Consider the following 22,069-nt stretch of genomic DNA (forward strand, 5'->3'; position numbering starts at 1 on the left):
ATTTTATGTAACTGAAACACTATTACAGTATAACAACACTACTGTTTTAGTGAGTATACTTTTGGTCTTTGATTTTTAAAACCATCTTAAAGTTCATATATGGTTCTGATCTGATTCAATAGATTATTATAAAAATACCGCTGGTTATTCCGACCGTTTTTTATACTGGTCGAGGATCCGGTTCCAAGGTGGCCGAACTAGAGGGAGTCTACTGTAAAACAGTTGTTTTTATTTTATTTATGAGCTTGCTTTTAAAACGCTTATAAAAAAAACAAACTTGCTCTATTTCCAGTTTACGAGTATAATTTTTTTAGTTTGTATAATCGTAATTTTATATCTGTTCACCTGTTGTAGTTTACATTTTGTGCTAAACTAAATAATATGCATCATTTAAATCTAATGGGTTTACACAGTAAATATATATTTGGTATTGATAAAAATAATTTTGTTTGCAAAATAAAAAAACCACTGTTCACCGGTTACAAACATGAACAGTTTGCTGCATTATTATTCTCACAAAAATTTTACTATATATAATAGTAGATAGTACTTAGTAACCATTTTGGTTCTAAAAATTTGGTTAAAAGCCTACTTTTTCGAACACTAGAATTATTTAAAAGATTAATAATAAAAGTTTTGGACAGATTACACTTGTTAATTCAAATGTACAGAATATGTGTTAATCATACAACACTCAATGCAAATACTGACTATCTCCAAATACTGAAAATATGATTGTGCTTCATAATTTATACAATTTTGGTTGATATTTACAACATTGATATTTAAATATATTCAAATACAACTCTTAGACATTTGAGATCTTGAAGGTCGACAATTTCTTGGAGAAAGATCCCAAAGCGCCAGTTTGGTGGTATTTTATAATCTCTAATCTCTCCATTATGTCAGCCTCCTTTGAAATAATTTTGTATATACGCCACTGTGATAAAAAAGATGTATATGTGTGTGTGTGTGTGTGTGTGTGTGTGTGTGTGTGTGTGTGTGTGTGATACTGCACTGCATTATACAGTTTTAAAATTAGACATATCAATCAATTTTATATAATTTAAAATGACACATTCTTAATTCTTTGATATTTAATTATTTTACCAAATTCTTAAGCATATTATTGATAATAAGAATACAGTACATAGCAGATTCACTCTACTTATTAATATAAGATACAGACTCAAAACAAATGTGAAATTTGAACATTTTCGTATAATAATACAACCCTTGTGTGACTTAATAAAGGTAAATAATAACGCCAATAAACTAATGTTTTATGACAATGAAGACGCTTCTGCATCTGTTTATAATAATCTTAGTATAGATGTTAATAAGGTAGAGACCAACTTAAACTCAATGTATTTTGATAATAACAATAGCAATAATACTTTTGGTAATGACTGTTACAATTTAAACAATAATCTAAATGACACTCAACTTCAATCTCTTAAAATACTACATCACAATGTTCAACATTTATCATCATGCCTAAACATATTAAAAATTAATCTAGAGGAAATTCAACCTGATATTGTCGCAATATCAGAACATAAAATGACCGAAACAGAAATTACTTATTTAAATGTACAAAATTACAAAGTGTTCCTTTTTTAGTAGATGTCATTCATTGGGCGGTAGTGTATTGATATTAGTTAAAAATTGCATCAAGAGTAAAAAAGTATCAATTCCTGCCATACAAAATCTTTTAGTGGAGAAAGAATTTGAATGCTGTTTATCAGAAATAACTGTAAACACATTTTCATTTATCTTGGTATGTATATACGAGATCCCCCCAACAATGCTTTCTTGAATCTTTTTTTTATAAATTTGATTTCCTTTGTGATTTATTGTGCAAAAAATACAAAAATATCCTTATTGCAGGTGACTTAAACATAAATGTTTTGAATAAGGATAAAACTTATAATGCCTTTGTTGATATTTTACGTTCTTATGATCTCGAGTATAAAGTAGATTTTCCTACCCGAGTTACATTAGAATCTGAAACTGCAATAGATAACTTTATCACTAACATTAAATGTAAAAAGTTAAAAATATCGGGTACAATAACATACTTATCAGACCATGATGGACAGTTGTTGGAAATTTATGGTTTGGAAAATGAGTTTGGTTATAAAACTAAAAAATACTGTAGGAAATTTACGAAGGCTAACACAGATTTATTTTTTTAACTTCTGGCACACGAAAATTGGTTAGATGTTTATCAAGCTATTGTTGAAACTAAATACAATGTTTTTTATTGTAAATTTGCTTATGCCTTTGAAACTAGCTTTCCCAAACTACTAACAATAGAAAAAAATAACAATGTTAAATGGATTTCAAATTATGTTAAAATTAAAAATGATGAAATTGTGAAACTTGAGAAATTATATAGATTGCTGAAAACCAAGGTTTTAAAACAAAAAATTAAACAGTTAAAAAGGGAAGTTAAATTGCAAATTAATGATGGAAAAAAAACTATTTTTGGATAATAAAATAATGAATTCTACAAATAAATCAAAATCTACATGGCAAATTATAAAATCTGAAGTTGACAACACTACTAAAACAAATGAAAATATATATATATTGTTGTAGAGGGCAAAACTGTATCAGAGCCAAACCTTGTCAGCAATATTTTTAATGATTTTTTTTGTAAATGCTGTAGATAATTTAGTAATTCCGAACATCCAACCTAAAATTGTTAGTGAGTTGTCCTTTAAAACACAAAATTCAAGAAGATTCACTTTTGAATCTGTTAATGAAGATGCAGTAAAAAAATTGTTATGGCTTTTAAAAATAAATTTTTGACTGGTATTGATGATATTCCAATGGAGATGATGATATTCATTCCCACTCATCTCCAGGCCACTCACACACATTATTAATTCATCATTAATTTCTGGTTTTTTTCCCATGTCCATTAAAAATTGCTAAGGTAATACCTCTTCATAAAAAAGGAAACACAAATAACCCATCAAGTTTCAGACCTATATCATTGTTACCCGTATTCTCAAAAGTTTTTGAAAAAGTAGTTTATAATCAGCTTATGAAATATTTGGAACTAAATCAGTTACTTGATAACAAGCAACATGGTTTTCGACCAGGCAGATCCACAGCTACAGCAAGTGTTAAATTTATTGAATCGATTATAGACTCAATTTACAGAAATGAAAAAGTTATTGGAATTTTTCTTGATCCTACCAAAGCATTCGACAGTGTGTCACATGATGGGTTGCTTAATGTCCTTAGTGATTTTAATATAAAAGGCAAGAAATACAATTGGTTTAGGTCATATTTGAAGAATAGACAGCAGTGTACTCAAATTCAACACATTTTAAACTATGCTGGAAGTCAATATAATTACATTAGAACCTATTTTTCAAAATTTAAAAAAGTAAAACATGGCGTTCCTCAAGGTTCTATCATGGGCCCTCTTTTATTTCTCTGTTATTTAAAGGGGCTCCCTGGGACGGTTCCAGGTGGAGGCTCAATATGCCTTTATGCTGATGATGCAAGTATTACGGTTTCAGGTAATAAGCAGGAAGACATTGAGCTTTTATCTTTTTTAAACCTTCTAACTGTTAAAGATTTCCTGAGTTCCAAAAATCTCTTGCTAAACCCAAATATAAATCAAATTTTCTATCGTTCAGTACTAAACAATCAAGATTACAATTTGATCCTAAACATATATTTAGAAAATTCAAAATTGAATCAAGTAGACAATACAAAGTTTCTTCGAATAATATTAGAACGGAATTTAGGTTGGGAGAAACATGTTGATTATGTGGTAAAAGAAATGTCCTCCGGTCTATTTGCTTTATGCCAAATGTCAAGGGTGTGTAGCATTGAGACATTGAAAGTCATCTACTTTGCTATGGTAAATTCCCATATGTCTTACAATATAGGCATATAAAGTACGGAGCCACAACTAAAAAAAATCTGGACAGAATCTTATTACAACAAAAAAAAAGCTTTAAGAATAATTTTTAACCTAAAACAAAGAGATACAGTGAAACCATACTTTTCTCAACTTCAAATTTTGACTGTATATGATCTATACATTTATGAAACTGTTTTATATGTAAAAAAATTCAACAACCCAATTAGTATTTTAAATCATCATGATTACAATTTAAGACGTAGCAGATATGTGGAACAACATAGGCTGAAGTTTTATGAAAAGAAAACTAGTTTCATCGGCACCAAATTTTTGTTTAACCTTCCTCTCAATATTCAAAATGAGCAAAATTATGAAAAATTCAAAAAACTACTTAAAGATTATTTATTAACGTTATCCTTGTATTCTTTTGTAGACTTTTTTGTTTCAATATGTAAATAACTTTTAAGTATTGTTGTGTATGTTTAGAAATGTATAAAATCCCCTTAAATTACCTCATAATTACCTTAAATAATAACTGCCTTGATGTAAAAATGCTTTAACTTACTCTGTAGAAGGCTACATAGCCAAATCTTACTTTTTCAGTGAAGTTCAAACTGATTTTTATGTTTTAATATATAAATGATAAATTTATATTGAGATTTATTGTGACGCTATTCTTGTAATCTGTTACATGTCTGAATAAAGAAATTTTTAATTTGAATTTTAATTTCTACAAAAGTATAGAATGTTTGTGTATTTACAGTTCTGACATCCTTCTCTATTCCTACATCTTTTTAATCCCTGTCTTATGTCTTGTGAGTAGATTATATCACATGTCTTTGATACCTGTATGAAATGTAGTTGTGTCGACCCCTAAAAACTGCCATTTCTTAATCTACTGATTTTGGCTCCAAAAGTTTTGTTCATTTAGAAACTTTAAATTTATTATTGAATAACTTCAAATTGAATTGCTTAGCCTTTGATTTCAAAATAATAAACCAACCCTCCATTGACAAAGTATTGTAACATATACTGTAGTTTATTTTCACCTTTTATCCTGTGTACAGCACAAGACAAAAATACAGATGTTTAATTTTGTCTGTAAGTAAAATATACCCTTAAGGACCCTCTGAAACAACTGCTTTTGTAAACATCTCCTTTACCGAGTGCAATAAAAACCATTGTTCCCAATAATATGAAAAATTGATTTTGCTCAAATTTGACATGGACAAGAATATATGAAGTTCATGATATTCTAATAACTTTATATTCATTATTTAACATTTACAGTTTTTTAGATTGTACATTCCAATAACTAATTTTATTTATAAACGAATATGTTATGCATTTCAAAATAACTGACTGATTGTTGTACACTCAAGTATTAGCAAAGTAAGAGCACATTAGCACACGCCTAATATATCTCTTAAGACACACTACTGCCTCAAAATATCCTCAATCTGGACTATTGACCCCAAATGTTGACGTACAATAAATGTTTTGAGTATGTAAAATAAATGTAATCTATTGTTCAAAGGTAGGCCTTCTTCAAACAGAAACTTTTTATAATTTTCCATTTGATATGAAATCCTTTAGTCAACTGTAACAATTAACTCACTGGTAATGACTTACAAGTGTTATTTGTGAGGCTGCATCAACACTGAAGTCTGACTCATAAACCCCACTAGTACTCTACTTTCAAAGTACTACTATTAACATACTTGTTTTAAAATACACTAGCATATTCACTTCTTGTATGTTTACAAATACAGATGAGAAATTTCTAAATAAAACCTAGTTTTTAATTATGTAAGGATGGTAATATATAAATGAAGTTACCATTTTCAGCATTGTGATGAAAATTGTATTCAGCTGTATTATATAATAGGCATTAATAGGTTTTTGGTGAATTCTCATAACGATTCTTGAGTTGGAAATTTGTTTGATGGGTTGGCAACACTGTCTTTTACCAAAACATTTTCATCTTTGTTAATGTGTGGCATTTCAATTTAAATTTTTTTATGATGCCATGTTTTGTATGGGTAACTTTTTACAAAATATTGTGATAGTAGAATAATTATTTTGTTACATTACGGGTTTTTGTTTTATAGCAATTTAACTAAATACCTAAAAATTCACTTATTTATCAATTCACACTGCTTACTAGTTAATACAAACATAACTTAGTTGGCATTGTCTTCCTTCCCCAAGGAGTTAAAAGAGACAAATATTGTTATTTTTTATGATGACAAAACTTATTGTCATATAACATAAATAGTGTATTGTATCATTATTGGCATTATACCATATCATGTTATTATTACTCTGCCCTGGTGCCTTTTTTCTGATGACTTCCATATATTGTATATAAATAAATTTGGTTTACTGTGCCGGATCTACAGTTTGCACTGTATTATGTCCACAGTTACAACATAATATAAAAATGAATATATTAAAGTACATTTTTGTGTTGTGCTACTATTTATTTACCATATTGGCATTTAGTCTTGTACATCATCAACAAACTTTACCATTGATTATCTACAATAGCTAATTAACTTAACCCAATGACTTGCTTTTTTCTCACTACAGCATAAATCTAGGAATCCAGTTATTTCAAAAGCTTTTGTTTATTAATTTGAATTAAAATTTCTATAAGTCTTGTTTATTAGGTAATTAATATGTATTTTACTGATACCAAGCTCGATCTGGGGTATTGGAATACTATCTCTGCCTATTTAGAAAGGGTGCTGAAAACCGAAATTAGAAGAAAGGTAATACAGACCTAATGTTACCAAATCGATAGCTTGATACTCTGGGCGCCCTCTGTTGGCTTTAGTAAGCACACTCTTGAAGTAACGCGGAAAACGGTCCCGAGATGGAATGATGCCTGGGACGGTGGGGTTTTAGTGGGTGCGAGTCCTAAACGTCAGAGGAATATGCTAACGGTGCATTAGCATTTTCCCCATTGTCACAAAAAAAATTTATTTTACTAAATATACCTGTTCAAACAATCATAATTGAAGCGAGAATGAGATAAACATTTTTCAGCCAGTTCTCGGTAAAAAAAACTGAACAGAGAAATGACTTTAGGAACAGAAATACGACTATTCAGATAACCACTCTAACCAAAATAAATGTCACAAATCCTACGAATATAATGCATCAAACCAAACAATTTGAAAACAGACTTGTATGGATTTGATTTTGAAGAGAATTTTATCAATTGGTTTAAAAAAAGTATTGTTCTTGTATAAAATTTGAAAATGTCAACTTATAGACATTGGATGAAGGTTGCATCAATGATCATACCAGTTTATTATAATAGAAACCCTTTATTAATATTTGTGATGGTAAAGTCACTGTGAAATCCAGTAACGGATTATGTAGCGGTAGTATCTGCGTACAATGATAACAGACATGGGATCGTTAGGATTTGAGCTGCGCAGATCTAAGTGGTGCGCAGTGTCAGGCATGATGATAGCTTGTGCAGTAGCTGATACGTTACGCAGAACACCTCCGCTGGACCAAGGGTCTAGTAGGCCATTACTACAACACCCAAATTATAATGTGTAATAAAATAACTATATTTTTCTAAATTTCGTAATATGTAGTAATACTATTTGATTACATAAAGTATAATTTTCTTTTACCTAAACTAAAGTTTTTCTTATTGATTAAGTACTGAGTGTGTGAATGAGTTTTTTAATTCAAATTAAGTACTTCTCAACTGTTTACTTTATAAACAGAATCTGTAACATACTGATCTCAGACAAGGTTTTTTCTATATCCATGTTGTAAGTTATCAAGCGAGTTGTTTATTGATAAATAATTGACTAACTGATTGGCCAATATATATTCAAATATTTTAGACATAAACCTGGTAACAAAGCGAGGGGACGGTCATTAGTTACATCCAACTGATCGCCCTTTTTAACCCTTTTAGGACCAGACCAAAATTTGACATGTGCAAAGAAAATTTTTGCGTTTTTCTGGCCATGCTCCAAGAACTGTGCATATTAAAAATTTGTGATTTTTCAAGCGTTTGATAGAAAAATCATATCTTCAGAACTAATTACTGTACAGATTTGTTTTTAGGCTTAAAATGTTTATTATTAAATTGTTCATTGTAAAAAAATAAATTTAAGTCATTATATAGCAAAAAACAATTTGATTTATCTGTTTATCAAATAAAAAAAATTTAAAAAATTGAGTTTGTTCTTCAATAACTACCAAAAATAAGAATAAATTATTCGTGGGAAATGGTATTTATTAGTTCTACATATAATTCTCTATAACTGTACAAAATTTGAAAGCCCTGGAATAAAAAATAAAAAGTTTGTAAATTAATTAAATTTTTCTGTAACACTGGTTAAAACACACTTTTCAGCATTAGCCTAACATACAAAACCTTATAGGCTACTAAGGATATTATTCGGTACTTTGGGATTATACCGACCACACTGGTATGTATAACACAAAAATATACATTTATAGAAACAAACATGATAGAACGAAAAAAACAACTCTTTAATTACAAAATTACAAACTTACAACGATTATCAATTGTTAATGGGGTCAGATTCTGTTATATGCCCCCAACGCTTAAACTTTTTTCAATGAACTTAGAACGTTATAAAACGATGTAGTTGAGTAACAGAACTAACATTCCATCAATCAACAAGCGTTTCCAGGTATTGTGATCGGTATTGTTGTCGCTGTTATCTTATCTTTCTCGAGAATCCCGATTACGGCAGGCCACACGGCATCACATGATTATAAGTTTTTTGCACGGTACATAAAAACAAGTTTTGTGTGTTTTTTTCAATAAAGAGTTTTTGTTGAATTTTTGTGTTTGTAGAAATGTAGGGGTACAACAAAACACGGAAGTACAACAAAGCGACGCACCAGCTGAACGGGCGACGAGACTGCAATCACGTTATCTACTAGACCGTTCGACTTTGACCTCTGTCTGAGGATGGGGAGGGGTTTGCGATATGACAATTCCTGTTTTATATTGACGAAATTTGTTCTACGTTAATCTAGTAATCAGAAGAAGCAAAATGTCAAATAACGATTCATGTCTGGGTGTGGTCGGTATAATCCCAAAGTACCCTGACAACATTACGATGCAACATGGCCGTAAAATATTTTTTTCACCAAGCTGATGATTCCAAAGACGTTTAAAATTTGATATCATAGTAAGAAACATACAGGGAATAGAAAAATAGTATATTTATTCCATATAGAAGATTAAAATATCTTTTAAAAAATATGAAAAGTCCGCCGGCGATAAATCAGACGGTTCGTCATTAAAGGGTTAAAAGAGGTTAAATTTTTTATTACTTCTTACTATTTGTTTTTCGGATGTGTAGCAAGACAATCAGTTGTGCACGCTCTCCAACTCTTGTGGAAGGACGGGTATTATGCGAGTCTTAGCAATTATTTTAATTTGTTATATTGAAAAATAATAGTGTTCTACATTAGTCGCGAATGAATTATGATTACCTCAATGGGAGGATTACTGGGTTTCTGGGCAACGAGAATTCGGGCAGCATGTGTCCGGCGATGAGTGTAGTTTTGTTATATTATTAGATTAGGGAACTAATTATACTTAAAATAATAGTTAAGTAAATTTACCCAAACTGGCTAGAGGAATGTCCCGAAATAAATACCAATTGTTGCCTCTTGGTGAATTTAATTATTATTTCTATTCAACCACTGGAAATCACTTTTACAATCAATATCAAAGAACTCCCGTGGTCACAATATTTCCATTAAAGTTCTGTTAAAACTTTGAAAATACACGAGTTTTCAAGCATTCACACAACCCTAACTCAAATCAATTCAATCCATATTTTTCAATTATTGTTATCCGTATACATACCTGAATATAATGTTCGATGCAGTATGAATATTTTTGCCGCCATATAAGTTTTTGACAAGCCAAGGCTGAGGTGTGGCTTTGTACGCTTTGTAACAATTTTGTGCGTACTCTGTGAGATTCCATTCTGAGGGCTCAAACATGTCGTACCTGCCGTCAGCACACATTGGCATCACCATTTCTGTGCACGCCTGTGTACAAATAAAAACAAATTATAAACATTCAAACTTACTTGCGTATATATACATAATTTGTTATATAACGAACCACGTAAGGTACATTACCTGGTATTGCCACAGTGTATCATCAAGACCCTGTTGATAAGCACCAGAGTAGTCCAGACACTTGGCTTTTCCAGTATAGTTGAAGTAAACACTGACACCAGCGAATAATGCAGTCAAGAGTTTCGTTCCTTCCAGGTCTTCATACCGTAAATTTTCACAGAAGGCCTATACAAAACATGAGTATTGTAGATATTTTATTAAACCTTTGGAAAATACAAAACCAATGATTTAAAACTTTTACCGATTTGTTTCAAGGCGTTTTGGACCATTATTAAATAAACACTATAAAGGAACAGTGTGATGAATTTCAGAAGGATAACTTAACTGTTATGAGAATTTATATTTATTTTGAAATAAACTTTTTATTAAAAACACTGCAGCTGTGTCCTTTTGCTGAACTTTAGTATAAAAAATAATTTATTTCAGGTATTTCGGAAATTTATTTCATTTGAATAAAATTTGTAAAAATATTAATACAAATTCTTGAACTCACCCTGACTGGATAGGGTGGAAGATCTGCCAGGAAAGTCGCAGGGTAGGGATAGTTCACCATGGCTAGGTTGCTATACATATCGTTGAGGTAGTCCTTCAATGTGGACACATTTTGTGAAGTTTTGATAGGCTTGCAGAGCCTCCACGTGTTATTCAACCATGATTTCCCATCATCTGCAAAAACATATACTTAAGTACTTTGTAGGCTAACTTAAATTCTATAAAGTGTTATACTTGGAATTGGGTAGATTGGAATTTGATAATTTCAATGTTATCAAAGAGTTTTGGTATCACACTCAAATCAACCCATAAATTGACTCAAGTAATGTATTACAATAATCTCTGACATTACTATCCTGTAAGGTTTGTTTACAATACAAAATAATAAATGCATCTTATCATCCCTGCAACATGCAAGAGAATTTACACCAATACTGCTGCATAATGCGAATAAGGTAAGTACTTGCTACGTCTGTATCGCTGGTTGTTGCGGAAGTCAATACGAAGTCTGTTCATACACAACAATGATGTCTTGCCAATGTTTATGATTGAAATTGTAAAGGCCAACACTACTCTCCAGTTCTTGCAAACAATTATCCATCACTGGTTACGGTAGCGTTCTCATGAGCTCTTGCACCCATTTAGACTAACGATTTTTACTGTCGGACACAAAACTTTTTGCCAGTGTACACGCAGCTAGTTCAGTCGAGATTTTGATGTGACCATGATATAATCCCTTTCTTTGTTTTAACCTATGGAATCTGACATCAATTGAATCATTCATAGACTAAACTGAGGCCTCAGCCGCAATACGAGTGGTAAGCGTTTGAACAGTGACTTAATTTTAATGTTTGTTTTGTACATATGGAGAACGCTCAACACTGGCTATGACAGTGATTTCGGTGGCTGAATAAAACTTAAACGCAAAAACAGCACTGGTACCGTGGCTTCTACCATACCGCAAGTATAATGGCCAAGGAACGAGACAATAGGTTGGCTGACTTTAATTATACAATGGATTATTACGTGCTTGGGGGGAGCTTGCCGTGACACAGGGGAGATAACTCCTCTACATTAGTGGAGGCATCGCACCTTATATCAATCGGCATCAGATGGGGCTCGCTAACGTATCTCTTTATTCACAGTTTCACGGACCACGTTGCAAAAAATACATTGTTCCAAGATTAATCAGGTCCTGATTCAACAAGCTATCAAATTATTTCTTAATGTCATAAGTTCTTAAAGACAGAATAAATGTTTTGGGGATTTTTCTGAATGTACAGAAAGATTCCCAGCATATTTCTAGTTTTTTCTATGTAGCCTTCAAAATTAATCTCCTTTTTAAAATTCACAATACTACCGAAACACATACTACAGCATACTAAGCGCTTCAGTATCAAAAGAAAGATCTAAGGTGCCCGTCTTGGGATAAACCACCTTTTAATTATACAGCATCAGTTTGAAATACTATGACATAAATCCGTGACTTGATGACCTTGAATATCTTACAGTTGTGACACGGATACATCCACATTGCTATTAGTACAGTGATACTACATGAACAATCTGGTATGGACACTACAATAATCACATTAAGCTTCAAAATTCCAAACATTAACACAAAATACAATTGCTGTTTGGGATATAAAGAGTAAACAATATAGTTACCAGTCTTAGTGATGTTGTCAATAGCTTTCCATGACTTGCGGATGTTATCACTGCATCTGCGGGAGGCCAGACTAAATGCTGAGGTTAGGACTCTGTTATACACGTTGCACGGTGTCATGTCAGTAAACTGCCATATTGGTGCAGATGCAGCAATTGCCCTAGAAAAATTGTCACTCAGATGTAATTTTGTTTTAGAACACCTAAAAAGAAATTTTCATTGGTTTTGTTGTATCACTCTGAAAGCTCCAGTGATTGAGCACTTCAAAGCAATAGATTTTGAACTTGAGCTACCAGTTTACATGCTACCACTAAACTGTGCATGTTTTAACAGTATTGTTCACCTCGTACTATATGAATCATTCCATAGATCTGTTTGGATGAAATATTTGAACATCCATGAACGCAGGCAAAATAAATACTAAATTGAGATCAGCCTTTATTTTAAAAAGAAGTTCTATATATACAAAAATAATAAATATACAATACTTATTGATATCGGGTTGAATTCCGTTATCTGACTGCAAAACTAAAACTTTTTAATAAATTGTTATATAAATTTATAAATGGAAAAAATTCCAAAATTGCTCCCTCAGGTATTTGTGATTGGACCTTTTAGAATTCTCATCTGACACAGGTACTATCTTCAAGGATGTATTTTATTCGTAACGATGGCTGAAGGCATTAGTGCCAGGTCGTCTGGAAACTATAAATATACTTTCTAATTTTGTTCAAACAATCATAAAGACTGTATTTTTATTTCAGTTGTATTGTACCTATGTTGGCACTAAAAAAATTAATCAATGCCATAGCCTACAATAACACTGCATTATCTTCTTTTAGCAACAATTTTGGTATTAGCAGCCTATCCATACACAGGTGTTGTTCTATCTTTTAAGTCCATAAAGAGTTTGTTTGGTTACAAGGTAAATATTTTATTTGAGTATAATAGTAATAACTTTTTGATTTTTCATATACTGTAAAATATAAGATTTAAAAAAACAAATTAACTAAGATCAGTTTTAGGTTTTTTTTAAGAAATTAGATTATGTTATTATTATTTTAATTTAAGTTTAATACAAAAGATTTAGTTCAACTGAAAATAACTTTAAACTGCAAAAGAGAACTTAATCCTGTACAACTAAAAATGAATACATATTTTTTGAGGAAATTCTTGTAAAAGACCTAGAAAAATACTATGGCATCCCCAATTACATTTTTGTTGGGTTCCACTCACCCTGCAACCGTCCCGGGGTACTTCATACGCATCCAGGCAGCCAACATGCCCCCATAGGAGCCTCCAAACACAATGACCGGGTGTCTGTTGTCTTGTTTATTCTGCTTCAGTTCAGCAATGAGTTCCACATAGTCCATAAGGGCTTGGGACGAGGACAAGTAGCCGAGATGTTCAGGTTCCTAATAAAACATTTTAGTTCAGTATAAAGTTTCAAATCATGAGTAGATTATAGCAATAGTATCATGAGTACATTGATCTACAGTTTCCAACAGTTTTTTTAATCTCGGTTGGGATTTTATAATAAATCATATACTCACTCGAGACTTATTGCCGAATGGTAACGATTCTCCATAATAGCGATGTTCTGCAAATACAATAAGAGCCTTGAAGTCTGGAGCAATTTCCCACATAAACCCCTGAAACACGAAATGATCTTAAAAAACAACGCTAACCAAACTTGGGTAATGTTACAGCACACAATTTGTTTTACAACATACGAGTTTAGTGGTTTAGTTTACAATATGATACAACAACTATGGGTTCAGAGATTATGGTCTTTCACTTATCTAATTCCACTTTCTCCCTCTGTCAAATTGAAGTTACGATACCTGATTTATACAGATTAACAAAGTCACAGCATATTATAATTCAAACTATGTTGTGGCATCACAAGTTATAATTTCTAAACATGTCAATTCTCTGCAATCTACAACAAATGAGTTAAACAATTCTGTTCTGAAACGTTTGCCTAAAATTAGGGCCAGCCAAAGAAAAAGACGTGAGTTACAGGATGATTCATCTTTATACATTTTAACCCTTTGGCTGAAAGTAATTTAGATAGCCTACTTTCTACTCAAAACAATCCAAGTAAGTTCCGCAGTGTGTCAACCAAACTGCCAGTGCCATTTGTCAAGAAAGTGGTAGGTACTAATTTTTTGCTTGGCACTCAATACTGCCAATTAACCATAATGCAATTTTATAATTAAAAAAAATCATAGTTTTACTTTCTAATTAACTAAGATGAAGACTCCATTTTTGTTTTGATTATAGATCACACTAAAATTATTTATATTTAAAACAGTAATTTTGGTTTTTTTTTTGTAAAAAGTTGGAAATGCAAACGCCAATAAAATGTCTAAAATGTTTATCTTCTTAAAATAAACGAACTCTATTATATTGAATAAATGTATTAGATACTTACAGTATTTTGGGCAAAAACTGTGATGTCACCTTCATTGCCAGTGTAGAAAAAAATTGGAGAGTCCGATTTTGGAGACCAGTAAGTATCATTGATAAGATAACGAAGCTTAAATGTAGCATTGGATAAAAAGTTGAAATGATCTAACTGAAACATAAACAAATTATATTAAGCTATGTCCAGAGAGGATTAAAAATTGCTGTAAATAATTTATTTTACTCCTGGTTATCAGCACTATCAAACTTTCTATATTAATTTATAGGTTATTAACCTATCTTTGTTCATAAAGAATCCTAGATAATACACAAATAGCTATGCACTCACCTTAGTATCAAAGTACTTGGTTTTGAAGACATATAATGAATCTCCCTGTTTAATATTAACTATAAGGAAAATACCTACAAAAACATTACATAACAAAGAAATCATCTTAAATTAAATTAACCAAAAGGTAGAAATAAAAGTACTACAAATTTAGAGTTAGTTTTTAAAGTTTTTCTCAAATTAGTAGGCCTATTGCATTTCAAATAAAATAATGTTGCTTTTAACAAACAACAAAGATTGATATAGCCCTCACTAACTCCACAAACGAACAAGCCAATTACCTCATCCTCATAAAATTAGTGTCATTAGTGGTGATCAAAGTCCTAACGCTTGTCAAAACAAATAAGCTAGTAAACATAACCTCAGAATGGCTTAGCAAATGGCTACTGGCTAGACGAAAAAATAATACCTACAAAATCTTACATACAAGAGTGCAGGCAACCCGGTTGATAATACAATTTTTAACTGTGCAGTATCTTTATTTTCTATTAATTTCAGGATAACTTAAACAAAAGGAATAAATTGTTAACCCAAACAAAATTAAACATGTATTTATTCGCGCCAGACCGCCGGTATCAGCTAAAACCTAGAACAAGAGCAAGACCTCATTATTATCCCATTCCTAACTCCCGTGAAGTTAACGTCACCTTGACGTCCAGACCGAGAAGTTGTCGGCTCTTCAGTGCGTAAACAAAGGTTTGAAGATTTGAAGACGCTTCCAATAATTAAAAAATAGACTAAACTCTATATCACTAAATATTTAAAAATCACCGTCCTCAAAATGTACGCCGTTTCTCTATTCAAAGTTTTGCAAAAAGTAACCTGTTATTTGTATAATGAAACAAATGGCCTCAATGAAATTTTGCTATGTAAGCTATATTATAGCATCAAAACGCCAAACAAGCAGTTTCGACCATCAGGGATCTATCGTATAAATTAAATGCACGTCAGACACACGTTCATGGTCGAAAAATCCACTCGTGAGACGAATCTAAACAAATAGCCTCAATTAAATTTCGAACATAAATGCTCTGTAAGTTATGTTGCATACAAACGCCAAACATGCGATGTAGACCGTCGTAGATTAACATCTAAAGTACTCGTAAACGCGCAACAGACGTGCGTTCATGGTTATAAAAAATGCATATAACAGGAGTGTTATTATCATTTTTATCTATTACTTACAACGTATTTAATAAAATATGAACAATAATTAAATATGATAAATATATCATACTACATGTTCTGTGTATGTAGAAACTTTTTCAACGTTCAGTTCCTACTAAAATTGTATTTGAACCTCCTCATAAACGTAATGATGTAGTAAAATGTTAAAAGTGCCAGGGCTATGGAAATACCAAGTCTTAATGCTGGAATCCAAATCGTTGTGTAAAATATCGTTCTGGCCATGGTACTGTTAGTTGTAACAAACGTTCAAATGCTTCCCCCAAATGTATAAATATGTGGTGGTGAGCACCCAGCAAATTACGAAGTATGCTCTAAATTAAGTGCAGGCTCTAAATCGATAAAAAATATAGATAGAGGATCTTTAGATCTTGCACTTCTTGGATTCGATCTATTTTTAACAGTACGACCGTAAGCTTCTATGACTTTTTTTGTTTCCTGTAACTCATTAAAGACGTGCTTTTTTAGTATAACCCTGTAGGCCTTGTTTTTCTTGATTTGGCAAATGTGGAAACTCACATTAAGCTCAGTCATGTGCTTAATGAGAACACAGTATGCATTAACAAGAATCACAGTGTTAATTTTTACATTATCCCTAGTAATACATGTGTACTAATAAGAGTTACTCATTATTCTTTTTTCAATTCTTGCAATCATGTTTTTTTATTGGACATGTTGGAGACAAATATAAGAGTAGGTCTCACTGTATTAGAGCTCTAACATAGTATATTTACTTTTGTAGACTTGCTATATTCTTTCTGTTCGGAATTTCTTTCAATATCTATAGCTTAATTGTTTCTTACCTTTTACTATTTAAAAACTACTTTGTACGTTGAGGTTGTTGTTTTCATTTTCACCAGGAAAAGTTGTTCCAGGTGTTTCATGAAACTTCACAGAAACACAATAACACTATGATCATCGCACACACTTGCAAATAAACCTTTGTGTTTGAAAGGTTAACCTTTGAAGTATCCATTTTTTTACATTTAAGTCCAAGTAAATAGTTTTCGTAACATAATATGAATAAATACTAACCAAGAATTTTACTGCACATGTTAAATATTTTCACACTTTAAGAAAGAAAGTATCAGTTATTATAGATAGAAAAATATCAACAGCAAAAGAATAGCAAACTCTCCTATCAACTCACTGGAGTTGGAACTTTATCACTGAATCGACAAAAAGAAAGGTTTCTATACACTTTAGACCGCCATTTTGAAATAATTAGAGATGATATAATGCTTTCTTCACCAAAATTTTAGGATGTAAAAACCATTAAAATGGTGTACAACATGACATAGTATGTTTGCATTTGAAAGTACTATGTTTTTACAAAGTTTAAACTATTTGAAACAAATTCTATAGGCTCGATTTAGAGGGAAATCTGTTTAAATTAAACCTCTGCAGTTAGCTTTTTGATAGCTGGACATGCTGGGTAGTCTGAAACACCCTATGTGTACTTACATTTATTTTGTTTATTACATATAGCTTAGACAATAAAAGATAACAACTTTTGTCTACTAGAAGGACAATTTATTAGATGACATACAAATGATGAATGAGAAGGAACCAAAGACAAACATTTATTCTAGAAACTTAAACAAAAATATTAAGAGTATTTTAACTTAGTGAGATTGGTTTTTGATCTCACTTGACAAAGTTGGTCAAATGTAGGTGAAGTAATGCTACCAAATGCACAATTCCACAGCCAATACTTTAATTGTGGTTTTAATTGATTTTGAAAATAATAAGTTCAGTTATAAGAAGGTTTAAATAAATTATATTTTGAGAAAGTACCTCATAGGATGAAAGTCCACTTAAACGTTGATATCAGTGAATTCAAATTCAAATTTATCTGAGGTTTGGATAAGTTTACGTATCGTTTTTGTAAATGTAAAATTATGGGTAATGCAATTGAATATATTTTTAATATCTTTGTGTGAGATTGGAGTCCAAAATGGTGCCAATAGGGCAGATTTGGTCTCACCATATTGAAGCTTTGTCAGTCAGAGTTATTACAATTTTCTGCTTCAATGGAACTAATACATCCGCACCTAATTATTTATGGAGAGATACTTTAGCTGGATGTGTTCCATACCACCCAGTAAAGGGACTGATACCATTCAATAGAAAAAACAAGGGACATCCCATTTGTTTCTAGCCAAGGTCCCCCAATAATGCCAGAACATCTACATCGCAAGGATATCTGTCTGGTTGCATGATATTTAACCAGCTTTAATAAAAAAATATTTACAAATAAAAATTTTAACAAAAATATAAAACTTAAAGCTGTTCCCGGCTTTCAATTTGTTTGACAGAATCTGGTAAGGAGTTCCATAATCTACAGGCAGTGACAGTGAAGGATCAGTTATAAGTTGTAGTTTTGTGTGTTGGAATTCTGAGACTAAGTGCACCAGACTGAGGTTTTCTTGCACCACTCACTACCATAAACTGAAAGTTTTCAGATAAATATTTTGGTGAATCTGTATTAATATAAAATGAGAGTACCTACAACAATGACAAAATGCGACGTAAATCAAACAGAAAGCGAATGCAGTAATTTTGTGCTCTTTGCAATTTTGTGCTAAGGGCTACAGTCATGTCATTGATTATAGAATAGCAGTAGTTAAAGTAGGGAAACACAAGTGGTTTGATCAACAGAAGTTTAATGTGAAATGGTAGAAGTCCTTGCATTCGTTTCAGTGTGTGCACAGCAGCGAACACACTGCTACAGGTGTACACCATTGCATCGGTCCATCCAAGCAGTGGCGTCGGGCCGGGGGGGCACGGGGGGGCACATGCCCCCCCCCAACATTATGCAAAAAAAGAAAAAAATAATATAAATTATCTTTAAATTACGTATATGTATACACTAAAAGTTACGAATGAATAACTAATATAGATCCCCCGTTAGTCTATTTTTCTGTATGCATCTAATTTGATTCTGTGTGTGTAAAGTATGCGCGTGTTACAACTAAATTTACAAGTGCCGGTGAGCCGACTCTGGCCGGTTGCGCCCGAGCTGGAGCAGCCGATCGAATGCACCCGAGCCCAGCCGACGCCGGCCGAGGGCCTCCGAGCATTGACGACGCCTGGCGGAGGGATATCATACCAGCTCAGTGCGCGTGTGTTGTGTTGTGTAGGTGGTCGCCACGTTTTATTCGTTCAATAAGCTTATTGTTACTAGCTGAGCTGCTATTGTTTGTGTAATTTTTGCGGATGTTCGTTTGTTATCATGTCTAAGAAACAGTCCTCTGTACTAACATTCTTTAAAAAACTTGGAAATTCAAGTGAAAGTGTAAATGAAGATAGACATTTAGCGGGAAGTAGCACTGGAGGTAGCGTTGGTGATGAATCGCCATCTTGTTTACGCCCAGATCGTGATGCTACATTCCAGGGCGAAAGTAGAGATCCTTCATTGGGAGTACAAAGTGCAGATATTGCAAAAGGAGCATTTCAGCCTGTTGATTGTTTTAAGGTAAGCAAGATTCAATCCAAATCGAGGCAGTTCAAAGAATCCTGGTGCAGTGAATTTAATTGGGTCGAATATAGCCCCATTAAAGACGCTGCATTTTGTTACCCATGCCGACTATTTTGTCAACATAAGTCTGGTCGCGGGGAGGAGTCATTCACTAAACTGGGCATGAACAATTGAAAGAAAGCTTTGGAAAAATTCAGGAAACATGAGAATAGTGAAATGCATCAAAAATCTAAACAGTTTCTCAATGAGTATAGAAAAGCAGGAAGCACGGTAGCAGATTCGTTGTCCTCGGCACATACTAAAATGGTTGAGATGAATAGGAGGTATTTAAAATTCATAATTGAAAACATCCTATTCCTTGGAAAACAGAATCTTGCCTTAAGAGGACATGATGAGAGTACTGCTTCATTTAACAGGGGGAACTTTATAGAACTGCTACAACTGAGATCTACTCAAATGGAGGAAGGAATCCAAACATTAATGAAATCCCCAGTCCATTCATACAAAAGTGCCCAGGTACAAAATGAGATAATAGATTGCATAAAAAGTGAAATGCTTCAACAAATTGTCCAAGAGGTGAGTGAGGCTTTGGCCTACTCAATTATTTGTGATGAAACTACGGATATTTCAACCCGTGAACAGCTTAGCATTTGCATTCGATACATTACTAAAATAGATGGACACATTAAAATCAATGAAAGGTTTTTGGGCTTCGTTGATGTGTCAGACACTACTGGTGAAAATTTACATCACACTATTAAACAGTATCTGCAGCAGTTGGGTATAAGCTTAAATAAAATGCACGGCCAGGCATATGATGGAGGCTAGTAACATGAGCGGCAAATTCAAAGGTGTTGCCTCAAGGTTCCAAGAAGAAGAGCCTAAAGCTTTGTACACACACTGCCATGCCCACTTGCTTGATCTGGCTGTTCAGAGATTTTGTGAAGAAATAAGACAGCTTCGGAATTGCTTATCCATAGTAAATCACCTGTATAACTTAATTAATGCATCAGCTAACAGGTTTTCAATATTTGAATCAATATGTAAGCAAAGCGGAGAAACAAAAATGAAAAGACTGGTGAGCTTGTCTCGAACTAGATGGACAGTTCGACACAAAGCAATCCATGTAATTCTAGAGCAGCTCCCTGAAGTGTACGAAACTTTGGAAGTTATTGCAAACGATGTATCAAATCGTAAAATTGCAGCCGAAGCTGATGGTCTAGCCAAACAAATCAGCACATTTGAATTTGTATTCAGTTTAAAACTATTGCACAGCGTTTTGAGTCAGACTGATATACTCTCCAAAGAACTGCAGAGTGAATCTCTTGACATTTCTAAGGTTTTTGCAAAAGTTGAATCAGTCATTGACTGTTTAAAACTGGACAGAAATGATGATGGCTTTATTCAGATGTGGAATGAGTCAGAAGAACAGTGTAACAAATATGGTATGAAAGGTTTGTCAGTTGAAAGGCCTTCACTACCACGCAAACGGAAGATTCCGAAAAAACTTGAAGCTAGTAGTAGCTCTTCAGATGCTGCATTTCATCAATCACCTGAACCTGAACCTGAACAGATGTTCAAGACTGGCATTTACTTTGCTGCTTTAGACACAGTAATTGTAAACCTGCAATCTCGTTTTTCCAAGAACGATTATGATAAAATCAACTGCATTGCCCAGTTACTATTTAATTGGACCGAAATTGACAACAACGCTGTTATGGCAATCCAAAAGTTTTATAACTTGTCTTTAAGTTTCTCTGTACATCTTAAGTTTTTTCACTGTTATGCAAAGAACAATTTTGTCAAAACAGACAAAGCAACCACAAGAATAACGTTCCAAGAGTTGGCTGATTTTTTTATTGAGAATGATCTTCAAGCCAGTGCACCAGATGTTTGGCAGCTACTAGAAATATCACTTTCGTGGCCTATCACAACAGCAAGCGCAGAAAGATCGTTTTCTACACTACGAAGGCTAAAGACATTTCTTCGAAGCACCATGACAGAAGACCGCTTAAGTGGGCTTGCCCTGATGTCTATTGAGCAAGAATTGACGTCTGAATACATGAAAGATAAAAAACTAGATCTGTTAGTTGACAGATTTTCAAATCTAGCCGATAGGAGGCTAATGCTTCATTAGAAGTAACGAAAATTGGTTCGTTGAAAACCATTACTGTAGTTCTGTTCACCTTAAAACTTTGTCTTGTACACAAATTTGTTTTTGTGTTATAAATGTCCTTGCAGTTATGTCTAGAATAGAATAAACTTGTATAATTTGAAATTGAGTCTTTTTACAATCCATCAATATAGTAAAAATTGATTAAAACCAATGTTTAACAAAAATACACATATACTTTACTTTAGTTCTTAAGTGGTAGTTTTCAAAAAAGTTTCCACGGGACCACCCCCCCCCCCGGAGACCCCGTGCCCCCC

The 22,069-nt window shown here is 32.7% G+C and overlaps 1 protein-coding gene across 1 annotated transcript; it reads right to left on the minus strand.

Annotated features, from left to right (window-relative positions):
- Positions 1-7,204: 7,204 nt before the first annotated feature.
- LOC124360066 (lysosomal Pro-X carboxypeptidase-like) lies at positions 7,205-15,335 on the minus strand. Its single transcript, XM_046813330.1, has 9 exons — positions 14,974-15,335; positions 14,653-14,796; positions 13,769-13,867; positions 13,452-13,630; positions 12,218-12,375; positions 10,551-10,723; positions 10,058-10,222; positions 9,777-9,964; positions 7,205-7,438 (listed from the first exon to the last, which is right to left on the minus strand). Exons 1-9 carry the CDS (start codon positions 15,076-15,078, stop codon positions 7,249-7,251), a joined length of 1,401 nt encoding a protein of 466 aa, XP_046669286.1. The 5' UTR covers positions 15,079-15,335; the 3' UTR covers positions 7,205-7,248.
- Positions 15,336-22,069: the final 6,734 nt, after the last annotated feature.

Source organism: Homalodisca vitripennis, chromosome 4 (assembly GCF_021130785.1).
Source record: "Homalodisca vitripennis isolate AUS2020 chromosome 4, UT_GWSS_2.1, whole genome shotgun sequence".
NCBI classification, from domain to species: domain Eukaryota; kingdom Metazoa; phylum Arthropoda; class Insecta; order Hemiptera; family Cicadellidae; genus Homalodisca; species Homalodisca vitripennis.

What these genes read in the sequence shown, in the direction of transcription:
- LOC124360066 (XM_046813330.1), bottom strand. Translation starts at nt 15,078, where the DNA reads ATGATTTCTTTGTTATGTAATGTTTTTGTAGGTATTTTCCTTATAGTT. An exon ending in CAGTTTTTGCCCAAAATACT is followed by an intron (nt 13,868 to 14,652) that starts GTAAGTATCTAA and finishes TTCGTGTTTCAG; the next exon opens with GGGTTTATGTGGGAAATTGC. An exon ending in TACCCCGGGACGGTTGCAGG is followed by an intron (nt 12,376 to 13,451) that starts GTGAGTGGAACC and finishes CAATTTTTCTAG; the next exon opens with GGCAATTGCTGCATCTGCAC.